Source organism: Staurois parvus, unplaced genomic scaffold (genome assembly GCF_062004578.1).
Source record: "Staurois parvus isolate SC_StPar_1 unplaced genomic scaffold, SC_StPar_1.0 ptg000013l, whole genome shotgun sequence".
In the NCBI taxonomy this organism is placed as follows: Eukaryota; Metazoa; Chordata; class Amphibia; order Anura; family Ranidae; genus Staurois; species Staurois parvus.
Window position 1 is genome coordinate 242,363 of NW_028317809.1, and position 24,814 is coordinate 267,176.

General features: G+C 42.0%; 1 protein-coding gene across 1 annotated transcript in view; it reads right to left on the minus strand.

Annotated features, from left to right (window-relative positions):
• Positions 1-12,464: 12,464 nt before the first annotated feature.
• LOC149473569 (uncharacterized) overlaps positions 12,465-24,814 on the minus strand; it is a 215,855-nt gene continuing 203,505 nt past the window's right edge. Inside the window, exons 5-7 of the mRNA XM_089676260.1 lie at positions 17,113-17,249; positions 15,996-16,166; positions 12,465-12,668 (exon numbers count right to left, since the gene is read on the minus strand). Of these exons, the coding sequence (XP_089532386.1) occupies positions 12,540-12,668; positions 15,996-16,166; positions 17,113-17,249 (437 nt within the window). The 3' untranslated portion in view covers positions 12,465-12,539. The remainder of the gene's footprint in view (positions 12,669-15,995; positions 16,167-17,112; positions 17,250-24,814) is intronic.

The following is a 24,814-nucleotide window of genomic DNA, read 5'->3' on the forward strand; positions in this document are numbered from 1 at the left end:
AGGTTCACACCTGAGCGTTTTCCGGTTTGCAGAAACTATAGTCTGTTTAACATGGTTTTCTTTGGATCTAGTTCACATCTGTGTGTTACAAAGTATTTATGAATGAAGTCTGCAGACAGTGATTGCAGGCTTTATTCAGAAAGATGCCAGCTACCAGTAAAAATTAGATGGATGGCAAACCCTGTTGTCGGAGTTGCAACCAATTCCCTGTTCAGCTACAGGTCAAGGTGCGGAGCTCCTGCAAAATCCTAGATTTGCCATAAACATGCATTTATTAAAAGTAACTGTATGTTACGTATAACATAAATATTTGTATGAACTATGGGTCAGCTGGCTAAAAATGTATTTTTTTGTGAAAAATGGGCACGTGCAGAGGAGCTTTGTGGTATTTTGTACTATCGTAATGTTTACAGAGCAGTTAAGACTTGTACAGGTTTATTATCAGAAATGGTTGCTAGGAAACTAGGTGGATGGAAATGTGCTGCTTGTGATGCAGAGAAATCAGCTGATAGGATCTGAGAAACATCAAACACCAAATATCTCATTGGTACCTGGGAGCGCCGGCACAGATGCCTGAATTGCCTCTGTTCTATCTAGTGGAGCTGAGTACTAGGGAACGTTGGCTTGTGATTGCCTCAATCAAGCTCTGATCTGCACCTGCTAGACAACTAAATAATTGTAGTACATGGAAATTCCAATGGTTTGGTAATGGATACAAGCACACAAATGAACATTTATAAAACAGTGAATGAGACTTTCACCAAGCATGAATCAATCACCCATTAACCACTTGCCCTCCAGAGGATTTAGCCCCCTTCCTGACCAGGCCATTTTTTGCGATACAGCACTGCGTTAATTTAACTGACAATTGCACAGTCATGCAATGCTGCACCCAAATGAAATGTACATCCTTTTTTTCCCACAAATGGAGATTTCTTTCAGTGGTATTTGATCACCTGTGCGTTTTTTATTTTTTGCGTTATAAGCAAAAAAAGACCGACAATTTTGAAAAGAAAACAATATTTTTAAATTTTTGCTATAAAACATATTCAGTAAAAAAATTTAAAAAAATCTAATTTCGTCATAAATTTAGGCCAAAATGTATTCTGCTACATGTCTTTGCTAAAAAGAAATCTCAATATGCGTGAATTAATTGGTTTACGTGAAAGTTATAGCGTCTACAAATGGCGGTATAGATACTGGAATTTTTTTTTATACTAGTAAAGACAACGATCAACGACTTATAGCGGGACTGCGGTGGTCATTCTGACACCGGGGGGAAACTGACTAATTGCCGCTGACATCCCCAGTGACACTAATACAGTGATCAGTGCTAATAATAAGCACTGACACTGTACTAATGACACTGGGAAGGAAGGGGTTAACATCTGGGGTAATAAAAGGGGTTAACTGTGTGCTGTTTTACTGTGTGTGCTGTGTGTGTTTTACTGTGTAAGCATGCTGCTTTGTATTGCTCTGCTATGCAGAGCAATACAAAGCAGCATGCTGGTGCTGACAGGGGTGAGATCTGTATTGTGCCGGCTGGGGTGATTGACAGCTGTAGCTGCCAATGGCGGTGCGGGTAGGACGGCATGCGCGCGCCCCCTACACGGAAATGCAAAATCTTGTGTATATATACGTGATTTTGCACAGCTCTGCCACATTGTAGCAGTAGTTCTGCTATTTGGTGGTTAGGAAGCAGTTACATTGACTCTGTTAAAAATAGTAAAGCTAGCTAGTATAAAGTGAAGTTATACCTTCACGGCCGGTTCATACCATGAATCACACGGGAAAACGCGATACATTCCTGTGCAATTCACTTGGTTCTGTGCAGTGCGATTTAAACTCATTCATTTTGAATGGGTTCAAATCGCACTGCAGCACACTGCACCAAATGTAGGGCGTGCACAAAAAGTACCATGTGATACGGGGCGGGCAGGTGCAGGCAAGCGCACTGCGTTTGTGACTTACATTTGGGGTGTTGTTAACTTTGTATTGATATACAGAGTGTTCCTGTGCAATTCATGTGTGGGCATGGTGTGAACCGGCCCATGAGAGCTTTCATTGCCCCCTGTACACTTGAATGTCAGTTGTTCAGGTGGGGCACTTTCTGTGCTTCCTCATCTTCCACAAATTCATGCTGACCAGTAGGGCAGCCCATCACATTGGTGGGCCAACAAAAATCTTGGGGGGCAATTAGGTGATTGCATGTTATATCTGCTATGATAGTATCTGGATCTGAATCTAGTGTCTCTGTTGTGTCTGGCAATGGCTCTTCCTACTGAGTCACTTAAAGTTCTAGATAGCTCCCTCTTTGATCTCTTGATCGCTCCTCATTAGTACTTAGTTTTTGACTGAATGCTGAACTTATTGTTCCTCCCCTGAACTTTCTATTCAAGCCATGTGCTGTTGCAAGGCATACAAAGCATTACAGATATACTGTACATACAACACATGCTCAAGCTACCTAACATCCTTGCAAATGAGCATGAACTATGGTCTGTATACAATCAAAATAAAGTAAAAAGTCACATAGCCCAGGGTATAGTGGCTTCATGGTTTCTGTAGGCAACCAATGCTCCAGGCTATGCAATTAGAGAAAACAGGCTCTCTTGTTGTGTAGCTTTTGTGTAATCCTCACGTGAATTCCCTTCTTTGTTCATCTAGTGGTTACAGAGAACCCCTTGCAGCCTTTGCTGCTAGCCTTTTATTTGGGAAGTTTGGGTAGCCATTCCCATATGGGTGTACCCTTTTCTGCATCAGTTTCTATGAGGAAAACTTTTCCAAACTCAAACTCTAGATGGCACTGTTGTATCATACATGTCATAGGTCAATAATGTCAAAAGTGCAAGCTATCAGTGACCCTTATTGACATAGCTTTGGACCCAGTGTTTGACATGATGTTCTCTAAAACAATGGAAGCAGATAAAATGTGCATATTGCCCAATCAACTCATTAACATTTGACCAGTCAGCTCATTAACATTTGCCTAATGTACAATAATAGCATCTGTTTTCCAATCAGGGGCGGACTGACAACTCATGGGGTCCCCTGGCAATAGGGGATCATGGGGCCCCTGTGTCCTTGCCCAAACTCAAAAAAGCCTATGAAAAAGGTACCAGGCAGTGCCCTAGTTTCCAAATGGTCAGTCCGCCCCTGTTTCCAATTGTATTAGAGCAGGGGTCTCCAAACTTTCTAAACAAAGGGCCAGTTTATTGCCCTTCAGATTTTAGACGGGCCGGATTGTGGTCAGTGGAAAGAGAAAATGACCTGGGGTTAGTGGGAGAAACAATGCTTCAGCCTTAGGAGTAAAAAATTACATAGCACCTGTGGTCAGTAGGAGGAGGAACAGTGCCTCATCATTGGGGAAGGCACTATGCAGAGCAATACAAAGCAGCATGTTGGTGCCGACAGGGGAGAGATCTGTATTGTTTACATACAGACCTCTCTCCTGTCAGTGTTCCACGGCGATCGCCGGGTGTCGGCGAGGAATTTCCAGGCGGGACCAGGTGATCGACAGCTGTAGCCGCTAATGACCATAAACCAGAAATGCAAAATCATATATATTCGTGATTTTGTGCAACCCTGCCACCCTGTAGCAGTAGTTATGCTATAGGGCGGTGGGAAAGCGGTTAATATGTGACTGGCAGCATAGGATTAGAAGCTCCACCCTCCAATGCATGAAGAGAAGGAATATTGTAAATGTAGTGGGACCCCTGTAAGAGCCAGCTGTTAGGTCCCTTGGGTCTTTTCCTGTATTCTGCCCTGCAGCCAAGTACACAAACAAGTAACTTGGATCGGGATTAGGGGAGGGTGGGATGCTCCATCTGCAGCACTTTAAGCACAGTCCTTGCAGGGGTCAGTCCTTGCAGCTCCCCTGCTGTGTATTTCTCTGCACATACAACACATGGACAGCAGAGAAGTACACAGCAGCATGTCTCCCTAGTAAAACACCCACAGCACATCATGTAAAACAGCTCACAGCACACTTTTAACCCTTTGATTGCCCCAGATGGTAATCCTTTCCTGCCCAGTGTCATTAGCACAGTGTCAGTGCTTTTTATTAGCACTGATCACTGTATTAGTGTCATTTGGATGTCAGTGGCAGTTAGTCAGTTCCCACCCAGTGTCAGAATGCCCACTGGGTTGCTGATCGCTGTCATTACTAGTATAGAAAAAATAAAAATTCCAATATATATCACCATTTTTTTGGTGCTAGAACCTTCACATAAACCAATTCATTTACACATATTGGGATTTGTTTTAGCAAAGACATGTAGCAGAATACATTTTGGCCTAAATTTATGAAGAAATTTGATTTTAAAATTTTTTTATTGGATATGTTTTATAGCAAAAAGCCATAAATATTGTTGTTTTTTTTTCAAAATTGTCGGTTCTTTTTTGTTTATAGCGCAAAAAATAAAAAACGCACAGGTGATTAAATACCACCAAAAAAAGGCTCAATTTGTGGGGGAAAAAAAGACATAAATTGTTTGGGTATAGCATTGCATGACTGCACAATTACCAGTTGAAATAGCACAGCACCAAATAGCAAAAAATGGATGGGCCAGGAAGGTGGGGTAAATTAATATCACTTCTGCTTTTGCTTACTCCTACACCACCTGTTTGTGTCCCAAACCTGGCCTGTTAATAAACACAAAGTAGCCTGCTGGACTCTGAGCTTAATCCTAGATTGTGACATGCTAACAGGTTTTCTGAGTCAAATTGAAAATGTTTTATTTATTTATTTCAGGTAGTTATATAGCGCCATCAATTTACGTAGTACTTTACATATAGGCGGCACAGTGGCTAGCACTTCCGCCTGGCAGTACTAGAATCGTTGGTTCGTAGCCCAACCACAGCACCACCTGCCTGGAGTTTGCATGTTCTCCCTGTGCCTGCGTGGGTTTCCTCCGGGTACTTCGGTTTCCTCTCATACTCCAAAGACATGCAGGTAGGTTAATTGGATCCTGTCTAAATTGTCCCTAGTATATGTATGTATGAATGTGAGTTAGGGAACTTAGATTGTACACCCCTTGAGGGTTAGGGACTGATGTGAATATACAATATATATATATATATATATATATATATATATATATATATATATATATATATGTAAAGCACTGCGTAAAATTGATGGCGCTATATAAGTACCTGAAATAATAATAATAATATATATTCTGTACATTCACATCAGTCCCTAACTCTCAAGGGGTGTACAATCTAAGGTCCCTAACTTACATTCATACATACATATACTAGGGCCATATTAGACAGGATGCAATTAACCTCTACCAGCATGTCTTTGGAGCGTGGGAGGAAACCGGAGTACCCGACGGAAACCCACACAGGCACAGGGAGAACATGCAAACTCCAGGCAGGTGGTGCCATGGCTGGGATTTGAACCAATGGCCCTAGTACTGTCAGGCAGAAATGCTAACCATTTAGCCACTGTGCTGCCCAGTTATAACAAATCTTTGTCTATACTGTAGCAATCTGTCAGAATTACAGTGTAATTTTCTGACTTGAACTGCAGACATGTCAGCTGGATGCTATTTGCAACAAGAGAGACATTTTTCCTATAAAATACTTTCCAAAGAGAATTTTTCACTTCCATAGCCTTTTCCTTTTCTTCAAGGGAGAGGAAAGCTTTGTGGGATATGCAAGCATAGGTAATGTTTGCATAAGATGAATCCTTCCCATAGAACACTGAATTTTACATATTTTCTCTGGCTGAAAAGTATCATCTTGATCAGTTTAGTTGTAAATGTTTAACTGTTTAAACTAGTAAGAAATTCAGTTACTATGTGATGCACAAGCATCATTAAATAAACAAACACTTCCTTTTGCTTGTGCACAAATAAAAGTTCTTGGAACAATAACTATATTTTATTGCACTTGCATGCATTAAAAAAGTTTTAAGTTTCATAAAAAGGAATCTTTGTTCCTGTATCCTGGAAAGTTTATTTGGTGCCCTATCTGAAGGAAGGACTGACAACTCAAATGAACAACAACCTTGTTGACAGAGAAAGTGAGGTCAAACCAGACAACAGCGCCTTCGTTAAGCTTTTTTTTGCCTTTGCTGTCTGCTGTCACCTCTTCTCTCCTGAGACCTGTTCACTCATCTGAGTCAAGGAGTCTTTATCCGAACTGACACTCCTTGCTATGTGAAAATTTCAAGTACATAAAAACATGCTGGGACATTTCAGGTACTAGAAAGATGTAATACACATACAAAATGTAACTCTTTAACTTTCACATAATACCCTGGTTGCCCTATCTTTCAGAATTTTACATATATTACACATATTACACGTAAGCAGGTATCATTTTGGTCTTGTATGCTGATTGTAATGAAGGGGCCTGGGCAAGTTCAACATCATTTTCTGCGTCAGTTGACCTCAAGAACATAGTAGTGTCAACTGTTAGAGAAATGTTAAAGGCTTGCAATTCCCTAAGCTGCCCAGGAAAAAGTTCAGTAGGAGATAAGACAGGGGAGTCTTATGCCATGACACAAAAAAAGGATTCTTTGATCACAATATACAGTAGATCCTTAGGTGTAGCATCCAGAGTCCTGCTAATAACTGACAACTTCCAAAGAGTTCGTATTCTACTCACAGCAATTACATTTGTAAAGTGTTATTGCTCTGTGTATTTAAAAGGTCTTTTTAATTTTTTTTTAAAGTTACGTTTTGTATTGCAGTTACAAAAAACGAAGAAAATGCAAACATCACAGGGTAGTTACACCTACAGTACTTGTGACAGCTAAACCTGTTGTGCTCCACTCCTAAATCTCTCGCCACTCAGAACTCTTCATATTGTTTGTGGTAGTAATATAGGGAAATCAGATGACTAGGACTATGTAAGATATTGAATTATATTTATCACAAAGTTATACTAAACGCAGATTACACAACTCAAAGGAACAAATATACAACCAGCAGCGGATTTGCCGGGAATGATCTTAACAGTTTTGTTTAGGGAAGGTGCTCATTAGTAGGGGGGAGCATCCCATACTTCTACTGCCTAGTATTATTGCACAGTTAAATTGGAGACTAATGGTGCTCCTCACAGCAGGGAACCTTAGCTCAATGTCACAGTGCCTGAGGACTCCAGCCATTGGGACCATATCTTTTAAAATTTGGCTAAGTAACCTTTGCTTTTATATGTGGCTCTGTATGGGGGAGAGTAGAGATAATCAAGAATCTGTCCTAACTGCCCAGGGTGTACTATGCACAGAGGAGACTTTATCCATATGATTTGGTGTTGCCCAAAATTAACCAAATATTGGACTGAGATCCTGTTTTATATAGCTCAGGATCCCTTAATCTGCTTGCTGGGCCCTCTAGACCAGGAATTGTTTCAACCTGGGGCTTATATTATAGCTTCCAGATTGTTCTATCTTGCTAGAAAATTCCCACCCCTTGGACCAGAAAACAATGGGAAGACTATGTCTATTCTTTATTGTTCAGGGAAAGACTCACATACCAACACTGTAATGCCCACCATAAATTTCAGACAGTCCGGCAAGGCTGACTGGATGTTCCTGGGCTTGCTCCGTCTCAATAAGTCATGGAAAAGCTGTTGCAAGTGTAAAGTCTTATCTACAAGTGTGTACCAAAGTGCGCCTCTACTTCAGAAGTAGTGTTGACCTACTGAATTGTTGTATAGTTGACCCGTTTAATGTGTCATTGTTTCGGATACCATGTTGAAAATCGTATCCACTGGATGATGTTTTAATTTTTCTGTTACCATTGTGTTGCATAGTGTCTTGTACATTCTACATGTAATGCTTCTACTTTTATAACAATAAAAGTTGTTTGGATTAAAAAAAAATCAAGAATTTGTCCAGAGTTGGAGGAGTTGGATGAGTTTGGAGGAGGTTTCCAGAGAAGTACAATTTATTTCCTGACATAAAATAAAATAAATGAATGCCAAGGGTTCCGCTAGGCCCATTAGACAAACCTGGGGGATCAAGTTAAATTAGTTTGATCAAAGAAGTAATATAGGTCCAGTAGGCACTTATTTCAATCATATTCCCAAGAAATGTGAATAAATCAACTCTTGCACAAGGCCATCTCCAGAAAATGCTAGAGGAATTGGATGAAATAATTCCCAATCTTGCTTGTGTAAGGTAAAAACGATGTATAAATTTCAATTTTATTTTCATAAGCCTGTCTTTGATTGAAATAATTGTTAGAACTGGTAATCCCAAATATCGTCCCAGTCAGCATTAGCTACAGTCATGACATCTTGTGACCATTTTTCTCTGCACTAATATATTTGAATGGACTTGTGGTAAAGACTCAACTTGAAGGGATTCCAGCCTTATGGTGGTAAGCCTTACAATTGTGAGGTCAAATTGAGAAGTGCAGTTGGATATGACAGAACAAGTACCAGTTGGGAAGAGAATATTGATATTTCTGTTCAGCTAAGGAGAGAAGCTTACCATTGACAAGCAGTAACCACAGGACCTTTATTCATTTTGACACCCAAATGACAGGTGCCGGTATCTTAAGTAGGTGGGGAAGGTTAGGATTATTCTACAATGGAGTATGAGGCGGCCATTAGTTAACAGAGGATTTGTGCAAAATGTGGGTTCTATTCCACACTTTAATTGCCGTTCTCATAGGTAAGGTGATATGGTGCATGGAAATCTCTACACAAAAGGTGCTGAAGGGTCTCATATTATTATTATTATTACATCGAGTTTATATAGTGCCAAAGGGTTTGCTCAGCGATGTACAATAGAGGGGGGGGACAATACATGAAACAGTATAGCAACAACAAACAGCACACGAGGGGTTAGAGGGCCCTACTCTTTCAAGCTTACAATCTAGGAGGGAGGGGGTAGTGGTACAGGAGGAAGTGGCTGTGAGGGATGGAGTGGTAGGAGGAATGAAGGAGGATGGCTGTTAGGTAAGGGTGGGGTAGGCTTCCCTGAAGAGGTGGGTTTTCAGGGAGCGCCTGAAGGTGAGGAGGGAAGGCAACAATCTGATGGATTGGGGTAGTGAGTTCCAGAGGATAGAGGAGGACCTGGAGAAGTCTTGCAGTCGTGAGTGGGAGGAGGAGACCAGGGAGCAAGACAGAAGGAGGTACTGTGAGGAGCGAAGGGTACGGGTAGGGTGGTACTTGGGAATCAGGTTGATGAGGTAGTTAGGGGCAGTGTTGTGAATGGCTTTGTAGGTCAGAGTTAGCAGTTTGAATTTGATGCGTTGGGCAACCAGGAGCCAGTGGAGGGATAGGCAGAGGGGGGTGGCAGAGGTGGAGCGGTTGGTGAGGTGGATGAGTCTAGCCGCTGAGTTCAGGATGGTCTAAAGCGGGGAGAGCCTGTGCTGGGGCAGGCCGGTGAGAAGGGAGTTGCAGTAGTCAAGGCACGAGACAATCAGGGAGTGCATGAGTAGCTTAGTGGTGTCTGGGGTAAAGAAGGAGCGTATCTTGGCGATGTTGCGGAGGTGGAGCCTGCATGTGATTGTAAGTGATTTGACATGAGGTTGGAAGGAAAGGTTTGAGTCCAAAGTGACGCCAAGGACTTTGGCTTGCTGGGCGGGATTGATGGTGGTGTTGTTGGTAGTGATGGACAGGATGGGGGGGGGCGTGGGCAGGGGAAAAGATGAGGAGCTCGGTTTTGGAGAGGTTAAGCTTGAGGAAATGGAGCGACATCCAGTCTGAGATGTCGTTTAGGAGGTGAGTGATGTGGGCGGAGACTGTGGGGGTGAGGGGGGGAGAGGTAGATTTGAGTGTCATCAGCGTAGAGGTGATAGTTGAAGCCGTGGGAGTGTATGAGTTTGCCAAGGGAGGAGGTGTAGATGGAGAAGAGAAGGGGTCCGAGGACAGAGCCTTGGGGGACCCCAACAGAGAGGGGGAGGGGAGGTGGCACCGTTGTAGGAAATGCTGAAGGAGCGTTAGGATAGATAGGAGGAGAACCAGGAGAGAGCGGTGTCTCTGATGCCAAGGGAGAGTAGTTTATTAAGGAGGAGGGGGTGGTCAACAGTGTCGAAGGCCACGGAGAGGTCCAGGAGAAGGAGGACAGAGCAGTCGCCTTTGGCTTTGGCGGTTAGTAGGTCGTTAGTGATTTTGAGGAGGGCGGTTTCGGTGGAGTGTTGGGGACGGAAGCCGGACTGTAGTGGGTCAAGGAGGTTGTTGTCAGTTAGGTGGGCGCTCAGGTGATCGTAGACTAAGCGCTCAAGGAGCTTGGAAGTGAGTGGCAGCAGGGAGATGGGTCTCAGGTTGTTTGGGTCTGTGGGGTCCAGGGAGGGCTTTTTGAGTATGGGGGTGATGTGCGCATGCTTTAGGGGGGAGGAGAATGCGCCAGTAGAGAGGGAGAGATTGAAGATGTGGGTGAGGGAGCGGATGAGGGAGGAGGGGGGTGACCGGAGGAGATGAGAGGGGATAGGGTCCAGGGGGCACGTAGTGAGGCGGGCTTCTGAGAAGACCCTGGTGACTTCCTCAGTGGTAGCAGGGCTGAAGGAGTACAGTGCTGGGGGGGTTACGGTAAGCGGGGCCTTGGGTGTGGTGGGGGGCAGTGCGGTTGCAAGGTCAGAGGAGGGGAGAGATGGGGGGGTGATGGGGGGGAGGCTAGGTGGGAAGGTAGATTGCGAGTTGACTATGTCCTTGCGGATTGCGTCAATCTTGTTGTGAAAATGGGTGGCAATCTCGTGGGCGGTGAGTGAGGTACTGGGTGGAGGAGGGGGGGAAGCGAGCAGGGAGTTGAAGGTGGAGAAGAGTCGGCGAGGGCAGGTGGAGAAGGGGTTGATCAGGTTTACGAAGTAGGTCTGCTTGGCGGCGTGGAGGGAAGAGGTAGAAGTGAAGAAGGCAGATTTGTAGAGGGAGAACGCACGAGGGGACCTGGTTTTGCGCCATAGTCTCTCCAGCACACGACTGCGACGTTTGAGGTGTTTAGTATGGTCATTCATATAAGCCCAGTCATGTTGTTCCACTACAACTGAAGCATTTTCTCTCTTAATGGTAAGTCATTTATGTGCATGTTTTCCTGCCAGAAAGTACTGGAAGAATTTGGGGACAGCCATTCCCCAAATTGCTGTGATTGTCTTAATACAGCTAGACAAAGGCAGCCTGTACATTAATCATTTTTTTTGTTCAACCAGTAAGAGAAACTAAAAAAAATTACCCGATTCCCTCTTCCACATACTCAATGTGGATGGGGGAATGCTTCCTGTTGAGTTATTGTATTCTGACAGTGGGGACACTTCCCCTCAGTAAAAATACACTGATGAGATGCTGGCTATAGCTGGTGGCACTGATTTATCAGGAAAAAACCCAACAGGGTGATTGTACAGAAGCTGATTGGTAAATCAACTTCTGTAAACCAAACTGCCCATACATAGATTGAAATTCTGCCAGTCCCTGCTGAACTGGCCACATTTTGATATTTTTTTTATAACATAGAGATATTAGAAAAGACCTTCACATTTGAAAGTTAGCATTTAGGGCAGCACAGTGGCTAAATGGTTAGCACTTCCACCTGGCAGTACTAGGGTCGTTGGTTCGAATCCCAACTACGGCACCACCTGCCTGGAGTTTGCATGTTGTGCCTGTGTGGGTTTCCTCTGGGTACGCCAGTTTCCTCCCACACTCCAAAGGCATGCTGGTAGGTGAATTGGATCCTGTCTAAATTGGCCCTAGTATATGTATGTATGAATGTGAGTTAGGGACCTTAGATTGTATGCCCCTTGAGGGTTAGGGACTGATGTGAATGTACAATATATATGTAAAGCGCTGTGTAAATTGACAGCACTATACAAGTACCTGAAATAAATAAATAACAAATAAATTAGTGAGATTTAGAAAAGGTAAATTCAGTTATATAGTCAGCCACATTATTTGTCACTTGCATGCCAAAATTTATTTTTGTCAACAACTGAAGGGGCAGGGTCATATTTTGTGCTGCACTTGAGATGGACTGAATAGGGAGAATTAGTGATTTCCCAAATTTAATTTGAGGACGGAGAAAACAGAGAATTCCTTCAGTATTAATATGGCAGACATCAGTGATGAGCCCAGATTTTGTAAAAGCAGAAGAATATTGTTTATGCACCTGGAGACCTCTGACTTTGGAGTTGGTTCAGAGTGCTACTGTTATAGTCTCCATCATTAAAATAGTAGCTTAGTTATTAATATTTTGGCTTTGCAGCACTGGTATCCCTGGTACAAATTTGTGCATGTTCTTTAATTTCCTGCCTGATTTTCTTCCCAAAAACATGCTGGGTGAATTGGCCTTACTATGTATACATAAGGTAGGGACCTATGATTGTAAGTATACTGTATGTAAAGTGCAGTGTCAATTGTCAGCATTATATAAATACTTGTAATAAATAAAATAATTCTGTGGAGACCAGCACTGATTAGTTTTTTTCTGGTCAGTCCAGAAAAAAGGCTGGGTACCCAAGGAGACTTACTCTGGAAACTTACAAACTCATCTGTTAAATGAAATGCTATAATTGATACTGCTTCTTGATTTATTAGTGATGTGCCAGGCAATGATTCATCACTGAGTCTAATGATGTCTATAATGTTTAAAAATTAAGATTGAAGATCTCATTGGCAATGTCGGCATTACTCGTTTGTTTTAGAGCATTCTGTAGTGTCTGCAACTGGGCCTCCTTGCCAGAAGTATTCCTCCATGTCTGCAGCATGTCTAGGATCTAGGAGTCAGAGCAAAGTGCTTTGTTAGATAAATCAGGGACATCAATAAAAATAATTAACTTATTCATATGTAAATGTAAATACGTATATAAGTAAACTCTTAGGTTCATTTAAAAGCTTGCTTATTTACTCAGTCTTGTACTACAAACATAGAAGGCGTATTGTATTTGATCTGTATGTATCATTACTCTTTTAAAGAAGACCATGTTTGCTAACCAGATCAGCTCACCCCTAGTGTCTGGTCCCAAATGAGGTCCCCAGATTGCCACATAGTGTATGCAGTACATTATATTAAGAATATACTTTATTTGGTTCACCTTCAGCAAGATTTTCCAAAACTCCCTCTATGCAATTCCATATCTTCTGGATAGTATATACTAGCATTCCTCCTGCTTCAAATGCTGCACATTCTCCCTTTTACATGCAGGTGTAGGGGGGCCTTTCCATAAAAACCGCTGGCCCCTTGTTCCCCCTCTATCCTGCTATTTGCAGGGCGGACTAGACATTACGATTGTGCGCACCCTATTATCCACTCCGGGCTGTGCAAACTGTGTGTGTGCACCATGCGCTCTCTCTTACTCTAGCTGAACCCAGTAGAGTGCACAGCATATGCGCAGTATAAAATAAATAGGGGATTTTTGACAAATCTTGCTGAAGGTGAATTTGCACTTTAAAGTATACCTTTTTTGTACATTTAAGATAGATAAAAAGACTTGCTCAGTCTTGTACTACAAACATCAAAGGCCTCCTGTATATAGTTAGGTCCATATATATTTGGACACAGGCACAATTTTAGTTTTTCAGGTACAGTATTTACCAAAACATATTCAAGCTATAGTTATATGATGGATATAGGCTGAAAGTGTACACTCAGGTTTAATTTGAGGGTATGTACATCCAAATTGAAGGAAGGGTTTAGGAATTACAGCTCTTAAGAGTAGCCATCCCCCTTTTTTCAAGGGACCAAAAGTCAATTGAATCAAATTCTGTTTCATGGCCAGGTGTGGGCTACTCCTTTGTTATTTCTTTATCAATTAAGCAGCTAAAAGGTCTGGAGTTGATTCTAAGTGTGGTATTTGCATTTGGAATCTATTGCTGTGAACCTACATCATGTGTTCAAAAGAGCTGTCCATGCAAGAAAAACAGGCCATTGTAAGGCTTCAAAAACGAAACAAATCCATCAGAGATAGCAGCAACATTAGGAGTGGCCAAATCAACAGTTTGGTACATTCTGAGGAAAGAAGAACGCACTGGTGAGCTCAGCAACATAAAAAGGCATGGACGTCCTGGAAGACAACAGTGGTGGATGATCGCAGGATCCTCTCTATGGAAAAGAAAAATGCATTCACAACATCCAAGCAAATAAGGGACACTCTCCAGGAGGTGGGCGTATCAATGTCAAAGTCAACAATCAAGACTTCATGAGAGCAAATACAGAGGGTTCAACACAAGGTGCAAACCATTCATAAGCCTGAAGAATAGAAAAGCCAGATTAGACTTTCCCAAAAAACATCTAAAAAAGCCAGACCAGTTTTGGAAAAACATTCTTTGGATGGATGAAACTAAGATTAATCTGTACCAGAATGATGGAAATAATAAAATGTAGAGAAGGCTTGGAACAGCTCATGATCCAAAGCACACAACATCATCTGTAAAACATGGTGGAAGCAGTATGATGGCATGGGCATGAATGGCTTCCAGTGGCACTGGGTCATTGGTGTTTATTGATGATGTGATAGAAGACAGAAGCAGCCGGATGAATACTGCAGTGTTTAGAGATATACTGTCAGCCCAGATGCAGCCAAATGCAGCAAAGTTGATTGGATGGCGCTTCACAGTACAGATGGACAGTGATCCAAAACACACTGCAAAAGCAACCCAGGAACTTTTGAAGGAAAAGAAGTGGAATATTCTGCAATGGTCTAGTCAATCAGCTGATCTCAACCCAACTGAGCATGCTTTTCACTTGCTGAAGGCAAAACTAAAGGCAGAAACAAAGAACAACTGAAGACAGCTGCAGTTAGAACCTGGCAAAGCATCAGAAAGGAGGAAACCCAGTCTTTGGTAATGTCCATGGGTTCCAGACTTCAGGCAGTCATTGCCAGTAAAGGATTCTCAACAAAATATTAAAAATGAACATTTTAATTATGATTATATTTATTTGTCCAATTACATTTGAGCCCCTGAAAATGGAGGGACTGTGTAGAAAAATGGTTGCAGTTCCTAAAATTTGTACTTGATATTTATGTTCAACCCCTTAAACTAAAGCTGAAAGTCTGCACTTTAAATTCATTTGCATTGTTTCATTTTAATTTATTCTGGTGGCATACAGAGCCAAAAGTATGAAAATTGTGCCTGTGTCCAAATATATATGGACCTACTGTAACTCTATATCATTACTTTTTAAAGAGGACAATTACTGTTACAAGACAAGCTGCGGCTTAGGGTCTGGACCCCAACTAAGGTCCCCAGATTGCCACATATGCAGTACATTGCCTAGGAGACCACACATTCCAAATCATTTACTAAATATTGCACTTTTAGTCCCAGAGCAAAGGTGCACTAACAATTAAGGTCAGAACTTTTCAGAGATTGAGAACCATCACATTAATAAATCAGAGCTTACACAGAAGAATTTTTAAGCAATTTTAACCACAATCAATCAGTGTTTAGTAGTAAAAATAGCTATATGGATCACTGCAACCTATTGAAACTAAAATAATTAAACTTATTGAAGTTCATGCCTTCTTATAACCTGGCTAACTATGTAACAATTGGTGGAAGTTTGCCTTGATCATCTCAGTCATTTTTGCAGTTGAATGCAAGATAAAAGTAGTTGGAATTGCCTACAAATGTCTGTGTTTATTACTTGACATATGTGGATTAATGTGCCTCCGAAGATGGTGGAGGTAGGGAGACATCTCCTATCTTTGATCTTGCTGATACTTCCTGCAGTTTAACTTTGGATTCAGCCAGCAATATTTTCTTTACATCAATAGCCTGCTATAGATGTGTTTCAGAATTCCTCTCCTGCATCATGAGCAAGGGTTCCTAAATCACCAGACTAATAATGGAAAAGAGAAGGAAATGCTGCGGGTGACACTGATTGAAGGAACCTTGTGATTTGTGAAAGTGATTTTTTTCATTTAAAGGTTACTTTTTTGGTTTGTTTTGGCTAGTGTAAATCTTTGAATGCATTTGTGCATTTGCTATAAGTAAAATGGAGGGTATCATGGGAGAAATAAATTCATACTTATTTTAGCAGTTTCTTAAGTTATTTATACTGTGCAATATATTTATTTATTTATTAGCTATAACTTCATTACCTTTTCTCTGAGTTCAGAATGGTTCTGCTCAAAGGAAATAGAGTCTTTTTCTAGGAAGCCCAAGTTGTTTGCTAGGAGTCTCCAGTCTCTTCTTCTTTTAGCCATTAAGAAGGCAACCTGCCGAAGCTGCTCATCACGTACTCCCCACTTGTCATCCAAATCTGTGCTTGGCTAGCAGATGGAACATATCAAGAACTACTGTAATAGCTGTAATACTGGCTATACACATAACCTGTGATCAATCATAGATTTAGGTGTTTCAAGTGATCTTTAATTTGGAAAACTTTATCTGATGTAGCAAAAACGATATTGCTTGGTTACAATTTAATTGGAGTACCACCAGGACTGACTGAACCACTGATTTAGTGCAACTGATTTCTGAAGGATGTAATTGTTTAATAGAAAATCAACAGATTTAATCATTATGCGTATGACCAGCAGTCTATGAAATATATCCACTATGGTTCACCCTGTGGATTTTTTTTTTAAACATTTTGATGGCCAATTCACCTAACATGCACCTGAAATTCTTTAGGAAATGTGCACTTAATTTATAAAGCAAATTTAGTGGACATTCAACCAGAAAACAAAAATTCATTATTTAGTTAGCAACCTCTGTTCTTCAATAGGAGAAAAAAGATGCAGTCCTCCTTATCCATCTGAGACTCTCTCAACCTGCTTGTCAATAATATGCATCTGATTGAGCTATGAAATTATTGCATTTGTTTACTGAAAAACGTTTTAACATGTGTGCAGCAATTCTTGGGTTAAATGTAATATTTTTTAAGGTAAAATAATAAATACCTAGTATTGCCCTGGCCCCACCTTCCCAAAGCTAAACAGACTGGCACGCCAGGTATGCAGGATGATGCACACTTTTAGGCTTAATATGCTTCTACAGATTAAATGGGCCACTTTTTAATGTAACATAGGCTGCCTGTATGCAGCTCCGGGCGATTCCACCTGCATAAACAACTATGCATTCATGCTGTATGGGCCACAACGTCCATGTGAATGAGGTCTAAGTATAACTTTGCATTCACATTTTAAACAATAAACAATGTACATAGTTTAAGTTTAGGGCATTATCCTCTACTGTGTATTTAGCATTACTTACAGATATATAGGGTAAGGCTCTCTCTGCAGAAGGTGTTCTATCTGGTGGTAATATTGGGAATTGTAGTACTAAAGACACTTGAGATTGAGGCATACTTTGGACCCAGGAAACAAATTGGTCTTCATCAATTGCTCGTCCTTGCCATGTAGAAACGAAAGAGATAAGATATGTCAAAATAAGATTTTATTTATAAAAATAAACAATAAGTAAACATATGGGATTTTATTTACTAAAGGCAAATAGATGGTTCACTTTGCAAGGGAAGTTGCGCATTGCAAGGACATTTTCTCCAGAACTTAGTACATGAAGCCATCATTCAATCAAGCAAAAATGTGGTTTTATTTTTCCATGCACATAATTGGATATTCTCTGCGAAGTGTGATTTGTAAACAGATGATAGGGTCTGTGATGCAGCACGGGCTGTGTCAGAGCGCAGGCAGAAACAGTGTGCTTTCTGAGGCACAGGTAAATTTTCACAGCAGACAGTACAGAGTGTATGGTAGGATATTGAATTCTGCTCTTTCACTGTGTATTTCAAATTCTGCTTTATGCAATTGAACATACATTATATTGCCAAAAGTACTGGGGCACCTGCCTTTACATGCACATGAACTTTATTGGCATCCCAGTCTTAGTCCGTTGGGTTCAATATTGAGTTGGCCCACCCTTTGCAGATATAACAGCTTTAACTCTTCTGGGAAGGCTATCCACAAGGTTTAGAAGTGTGTCTATGGGAATGTTTGACCATTTTTCCAGAAGCGCATTTGTGAGGTCAGGCACTGAAGTCGGGCGAGAAGGCCTGGCTCGCAATCTCCACTCTAATTCATCCCAAAGGTGTTCTATCGGGTTGAGGTCAGGACTCTGTGTAGGGTAGTTAAGTTCCTCCACCCCAAACTCGCTCATCCATGTCTTTATGGATCTTGCTTTGTGCACTGATTCACAGTCATGCTGGAACAGGAAGGGGCCATCCCCAAATTGTTCCCACAAAGTTGGGAGCATGAAATTGTCCAAAATGCCTTGGAATGCTGACACCTTAAGAGTTCCCTTCACTGGATCTTAGGGGCCAAGCCCGATGCGTGAAAAACAACCCCACACCATAATCCTACCTCCACCAAATTTTACACTTGGCACAATGCAGTCAGGCTAGTACCATTCTCCTGGATCATAAGATTGCCAGAAAGAAAAGCGTGATTTGTCACTCCAGAGAACACGTCTACACTACTCTAGAGTCCATTGGCAGCGTTCTTTACACCACTGCATCCGACACTTTGCATTGCACTTGGTGATGTAAGGCTTGGATGCAGCTGCTCGGCCATGGAAACCCATTCCATGAAGCTCTCTATGCATTGTTGATTTGATAATCTGCAGGCCATGTAAACTTTGGAGGTCTTTAGCTGTTGACTCTGCAGACAGTTGGCGACTTATGTGCACTGTGCGCTTCAGCGTGCGTTGACCCTGCTCTGTTATTTAAAATTTTCAAAAGCCAATTGTCGCAGGGACAGAAAGTGAGGTGAAATCCTCTGAACATGGGCACAGACAGCAAAACAAACATTACAGGGGTGTTAACCTTTCCCTATGACATCCCAAAAAAAAAAAAAAATAATGTTTTTGGCTAGAGCTACACTTAAAAAAAAATGTGCCTGTTCCAACTTACATACAAATTCAACTTAAACACAAACCTACAGACCCTATCATGTTCGTAACCCGGGGACTGCCTGTACTTTAAAACTGGAGTTAAATGGAGCTAGCACAGGTCACTTATTATCTGCAAACACTGATGCAAAATGAACTGTCCTAACCTGCACTAATTGACTTGCTTATTCCTAATCAAAGTTAATTATAGATGTAATAAACAAGCTAAATGCAACATGTAAAGTACAATTATCCATAATCATCTTTATTTATGTTTCATTCACATAACTTGAATAAACATAAACAATAATTATTGATGTGCATAACTATATTTTGAATCTCCATACTGTTTTGCATTGCCTTATAAAAGACACCTGTTTATGTGCTCTTAGTTTTTCGATTAGTATCTTTGAATACTGGTACCTCAGTGTATGTTAATCAAATACCTGCCTTTACTTGTCTCACGTATATATATATCTTCTAGCTTTATTTAAAGCCAAAGATTAGGTATAAAACTTTTTAAATAGTTATAATGGGCCAGCTTAGGCCATAATTATGTACAGAATGTGCCACACCTGTGTGATACCTCTAGAAGCTGAAAATCACCATAGTACACACTGCTACTTCAGTGATCTCCACTAGTTTCCGGGTCCCTTGTTATGCAGATGCACTGCTGGATTGTGAACACAGGAGATTGCCTGTTCAGCATGGGCTCCTTTCAGGTACACTTTGCATTTTCTCAATTATTTCAAAACATTCTCTGATTGGCATTTGACTTTGCATTCAATGAGAAAATGCAAAGGGGTCTCTAAATGGCACCTGTGTCGAGCGGGCTACCTACTGCGTTCTGTAAGCAGTATGGCAGCCACTCGCCATGGGACCCAGAAGCTAGAACAGATCATTATAATAGTGTCTAATAAAGTGATTTACAGCTTCCACAGGGATTCCCTAGGTATGAAACATATATTCTTACTTTGGCCCAAACTGGACCAATGTACATAACTATGGAAAAATTTAACTTCCCTTATATGATTACATTTAAAACATCAAATTAGCCTTCAAACTTTTGAACCAGGTACATCTTGATAGGTATGAGCTCCATATGACTGCCGTGCCATAAATGGGGCTATATGTGAACTTCGAATGCTATGATCTGCACATAGTCTTGACTTTACCATTGAAAGAAATTGTAGCTATGCTTTCTTTATACAGATAAAGGAATATCAGGGGGGTGATGTTGGAATTAAGCAAAAAATGTTTGTTGTGGGCAGTTCTACCATTCATTACTCTGTGAATGTTTGATCCAAGTGTAGCGTTACCCTCGTGAGGGCCGCTGTATTGTGGGTATCCCTAAGCTTCCCACTACACAGCCAGACAACAGGTATTTTTGACACAGACTTGCATCCAAAGACAGTGACCAATCCATGAATTTGATTTTGTTGTTTTATTAGGATATTTCAACTTGGATAGGGAAATAGGGATTATGGGATGCCCAAATTGACATGAAACAATGGAAGAGGGACACTTCCCTCCTATGTACAAAGCAGATCCTGGACTGTTCTTTTCCTGAAAGCCGTCAGTCATTGCTGATCAGCAGCAGCTGCCCCTTACGGAAGAAGAACTAGCAGCCCCTCAAAAATCACTTCACTTCTCGTAGCGTAGTCTTCTCTCCCCCTACAGACCTGCTCCCAGCTCCATAGCCTGCAAGCACGGCTTCTCGGAAGATCTCCCGGGTCAAGGATAAAGATTTTAGCTCAATGGTGTCCTTGGAAAGCTTGCTACAGTTGGCAGTCTTTCCCCTTGAAGATCCCAAAGTGTGCTGCTGTACTGACACTTTCCTCTTTGCTCCCTGCTGCTCCAGGCCTTGATCCCAAGCATGCCTCTCCGTAGAATGTATCCTGCTGAGCCAGCCCAAGCCTAGCCTAAAGGCCAGCTTCCCCCAGATCTCAGCACTCCATCTTCCACCCGACTCCCGTCAGGCTGACTCTCCCATATTTATAGGCCAGTCCACCAGGGCCTCCAAACCTGGGATTTGTTGAACCCCCCATGAATATGCAGATTAGGCCTCCACCCCTTCCTTCTTACCGACCCTGGAAGGTTCTATGGTCCTCCAGAGTCAAGAGGAGGCGATAGAGCCACAACCTTGAGTCATCCAGCTGACCTGCAATAACCCAACCTTAATTACATGACCCACACAACTACCATGAGTCACACAATGATTTTGCCTATAATACACTACTCTATTTTAGTAGCACACTAGAGAGTGCTACACAAGGGTTTATGATCTCCTATGTAGGATCACTGTGAGAAACTGAGTCCACTAAATCATCTTACCACATACATGTGGATGTCCCAAGGACCTATGGAAGTTCTTTATATTGTTTGAATTTGGAAATTGTAATTGCGTACGCTTCTTTACTGTGGCTGCAGTTCTCATTTACATGACTGATACCTATCTTCCAGAGATCCCCCACGGCATCCATTTCCTTTATGCTTTTGTCCACAATTTATCCTGCTCTCTCAATGTATTCCTTTGTAACAATCTATTCAGATGCCCTGAGAGCAGAGAGTGTAAATGATGGTGAGAGTCAAAAAGCACATGCCAAGCAAACCTTAGATGAGCATGTTCCTCCCTGCTGGACACTGGATGGTACAGACATGCTAATCAGTTGCTTGATTACTATTTTAGAAGTGCATCTGATTTAAAAAAATCAAGACACTGCTGAGCAGACTACATAACCAAATTCTGCACCATCCAGTGGCCAGCTCCCTCCCTGGAACATGCTGAAACAGTCTGCAGAAATACTGGTTGCAGGATGTTAAATGGCCACAAAAAGGCAGCATTCTGCAGTCCAGCTATACAGACTCTGCCAAAAAAAAGCTTTGTGGGACTTGTAGGCTGATAGCAGGACTTCACCATTTAAATCTCCCACAAGAGTTGGCTGATGGGCGAGGGCAGATAAATACAAAAGCTCATGAACCCGAGAGGAAAGTGGACAGTGAGAGCTTGAGGGGGAAGGTGTTCGAGAGGAGAGCTGTGTGGGACTCAGGAGGTCCAGGCTGGGTCAGAACTGCAGAAGGTGTAGGAGTGAGAAAGAGTTGATGACCGCTGACTGCTGGCAAGCTGGACTGGCAACCTCATGAGCAGGTGGTCCAGGTGCTGTCATCTGGAGTGATTTGTGTCGGAGGGCTCCGGAGAACAAGGGGCCCCCTTCTGCAGAGAGACTATCCGCTACCTGACCGCAGCCACAAATCAGGTGAGAGAGCTCCATACTTCAAATTATGGAAGTGACAAAGGACATTGCTAAACTCAGTTATACCTTTCTCAGCTTAGTGTCCTCCATCCTACAAGTTACACGTTACAGACTAGATTGGCCCATCTTACCTTGCGCCAATTAATCATTACACACTCTCAAGATACTAAATCACAAGAGCCTACTGCAATATCTGCACTCTGCGTACTAAGCTGCCTTGGTACCTCAGTCTCAGTTTGCACCACTCACCAGAGAACCTTCCCATTCAAGTACAGAAGTGTGGTCTGCTCCTCCCCCTTTTTTTCTCATTCTCAGCCTAATTTCATGTTTTCACCCCGGGAAGGCTAAAGGGACACAATCCTGGTTCAGCATCACTTAAGGGAACTGCTTTCCTCACTTTATGTTCACCTTCTTTGCAGAACTCCTACCCTTGAATCAAGAGAGATTGAAGTCTTTACGTGCACCAACTAGGGCCCTATCAAGCACACAGAAGATTGAACTTTGAAGTTTAAAAGGACATTGATCCATTCTTTTACAGAACTCTTCCTCTTTCAGAATCAGACCAAGGCAATAATACCTGAGGGCCCAACGTGCGTTAGTCTATCAATTTGATTGCTTCCCGTTCTGCTCACTTGGGAGAAAACATCTCAGGGCTGAGGCTATTATTTGCATTCTGACTTGCACAACAACAAAAACTGATTTGAATGTGCTGTGTTGCAACCCTTGTTTGAGTTTATTAAGAGTTTTAACTGTCATTTCATGCATATATTTTCTTGTCAACTTATTGTGCCTAATTTTACTGTGCTTATCATTTGACCTCGATATAATCAGTGTCAGTTCAGTCTAACCTGTGTGTGAGTCTACTTTATGGTAAACCAGAGGGTTCTTCTGGCCACAGGTTTAAGGTGGTGTCAGCAGGGGTTTGGCTCCCAAGGCGGGATCAGGACAGACAGGGAACCCAAAAACAACTCCGCAACCCTCAAGGGGGTAGTGATGCAATGCACATCAAAATGGTGCCCTGTGATGTGTTCTTTTACTTCTGCAATCTGCAGAATGTTGATGTATCATTCCTCCCTGCTGCGTGGTATGAAAAGCCGAAAAAACAACAGCTGCAGCTACAGGGACTGAGGATGTTCATAAATTTTCAAACTAAGAAAAAATATTTTTGTAATACTACAATTTGTGTTAGTGATTAATGCCCTTTATTAATTGTTAATGGACTGAGTGTGACTTTAGTATCTCATTAACAGAGTCAAATGAGTGATGGCTGTTGTCTTTTATGAATTTTTCCATGGTTTTTAATTGTGTGTGTCTTTTTATACAATGATCCATTATGTGGGAGATGGGAAGCAATTTCAGGCTTCTTTATTAGAACAATAATGAAAAATCTCTTTGGATATATCTATAACCTTTAAAGCTTTGTGCAGTCCACATAACAGGTTTTGTATGTGAGTTGCCTGTATCAACTTTAATTTGTATCAGCACAGATGGCTCTCCAATTGGCCAGTCCTCTGCCAATCACTATCTGTCAGCTGGCCCCACCCCTTAATAGCCTAATATATGTCCCCTGAGGAAGAACCTGAGACACTGGGAAGGTGAGCAGCTGGTCATACACAGTCTGTCATTGAGAACCATCAAGTTCAGCTGCACTGCACAGTAAAGTTCTTTTTTTTTAAATCTTTTTTTAATTTTAAACATATGAAAAACATACAGACAACAGACACCCACGCAGGGGCAGGGTCAAAGCCCAACAAAGTGTACATAAAACAACAACAGTGCAAAACAACCAAGAGAGAAACAAATAGAAGGGAGGGCGGGAGGGGGTGGAACACACATAATAGTCAAGGCCTAATCATGTATAGACAATATAACAGGACCATAACATATAGAAGGGAACCCAGCTCACAACAGAAAAGGCAAGGCACCTGGGTGACTATCAATCAATCAATTCCCCACATCAGCTGCCCCAGTAGCGGTAGATACATCATCAAGCCAGCATAACCAAATTTTATAAAATTTGTGGGGGAATCCTCTGTTAAAATAGGTAGTCTGATAAAGGGGTAAGTTAGAATTCACCAGCTCTTTCCAGTAGGTCATGGCAGGGGGGGACCTTTTTTTCCAGTGTAGAGTAATCGTTTTGCGAGCATAAAACAACAGGACCATTAGTAAGGTGCGCTGAGCTACTGCAGGAGCCAGCAATTCTATCAGCCCCAATAAACAGAATTTCAGGTCAAGGGGAACACTAATATGTACTACTTTTTCAATTGTATGTAATACCTGCTGCCAAAAAGACATTATAACAGGACAGGTCCAAAAAATGTGAAAAAACTTTCCGTCTACATGAGAGCAACGTCAGCATACTGGAGAAAAAGAGGGGTTCATTCTATTGCAGTAAAGTTCTTTACATTAGTAGCAGTCTATGCAAAGTCGCAGCTGAGAAGTGACCCTACTGAGGCTGAGCTATGTAGCATCAAGGGGAAGGGGGGCAGGCTTGGCATGAGCCATATGACTAGCCTTGCTACTTTCCTCTGATTCAGATAGTGTGAAGCGAAGGTGATGCCTCCCAATTTGACAGTCATGTGGGTGTGGGTGCATGCGGGTCCTCAAAGTACACAGTGTGCATTTGGGGACCCGTACTTGCACGCACCAGCTGTGTCCCAACTGACATGAATCAGACTGCACAGAATGCCTGGAACACCAGTGCAACCCCGTGGGGACAAACACAGTGACCCTACTGAGGCTGAGCTATGTAGCATCAAGGGGAAGGGGGGCAAGCTTGGCATGAGCCACATAACTAGCCTTGCTCCTGTCCTCTG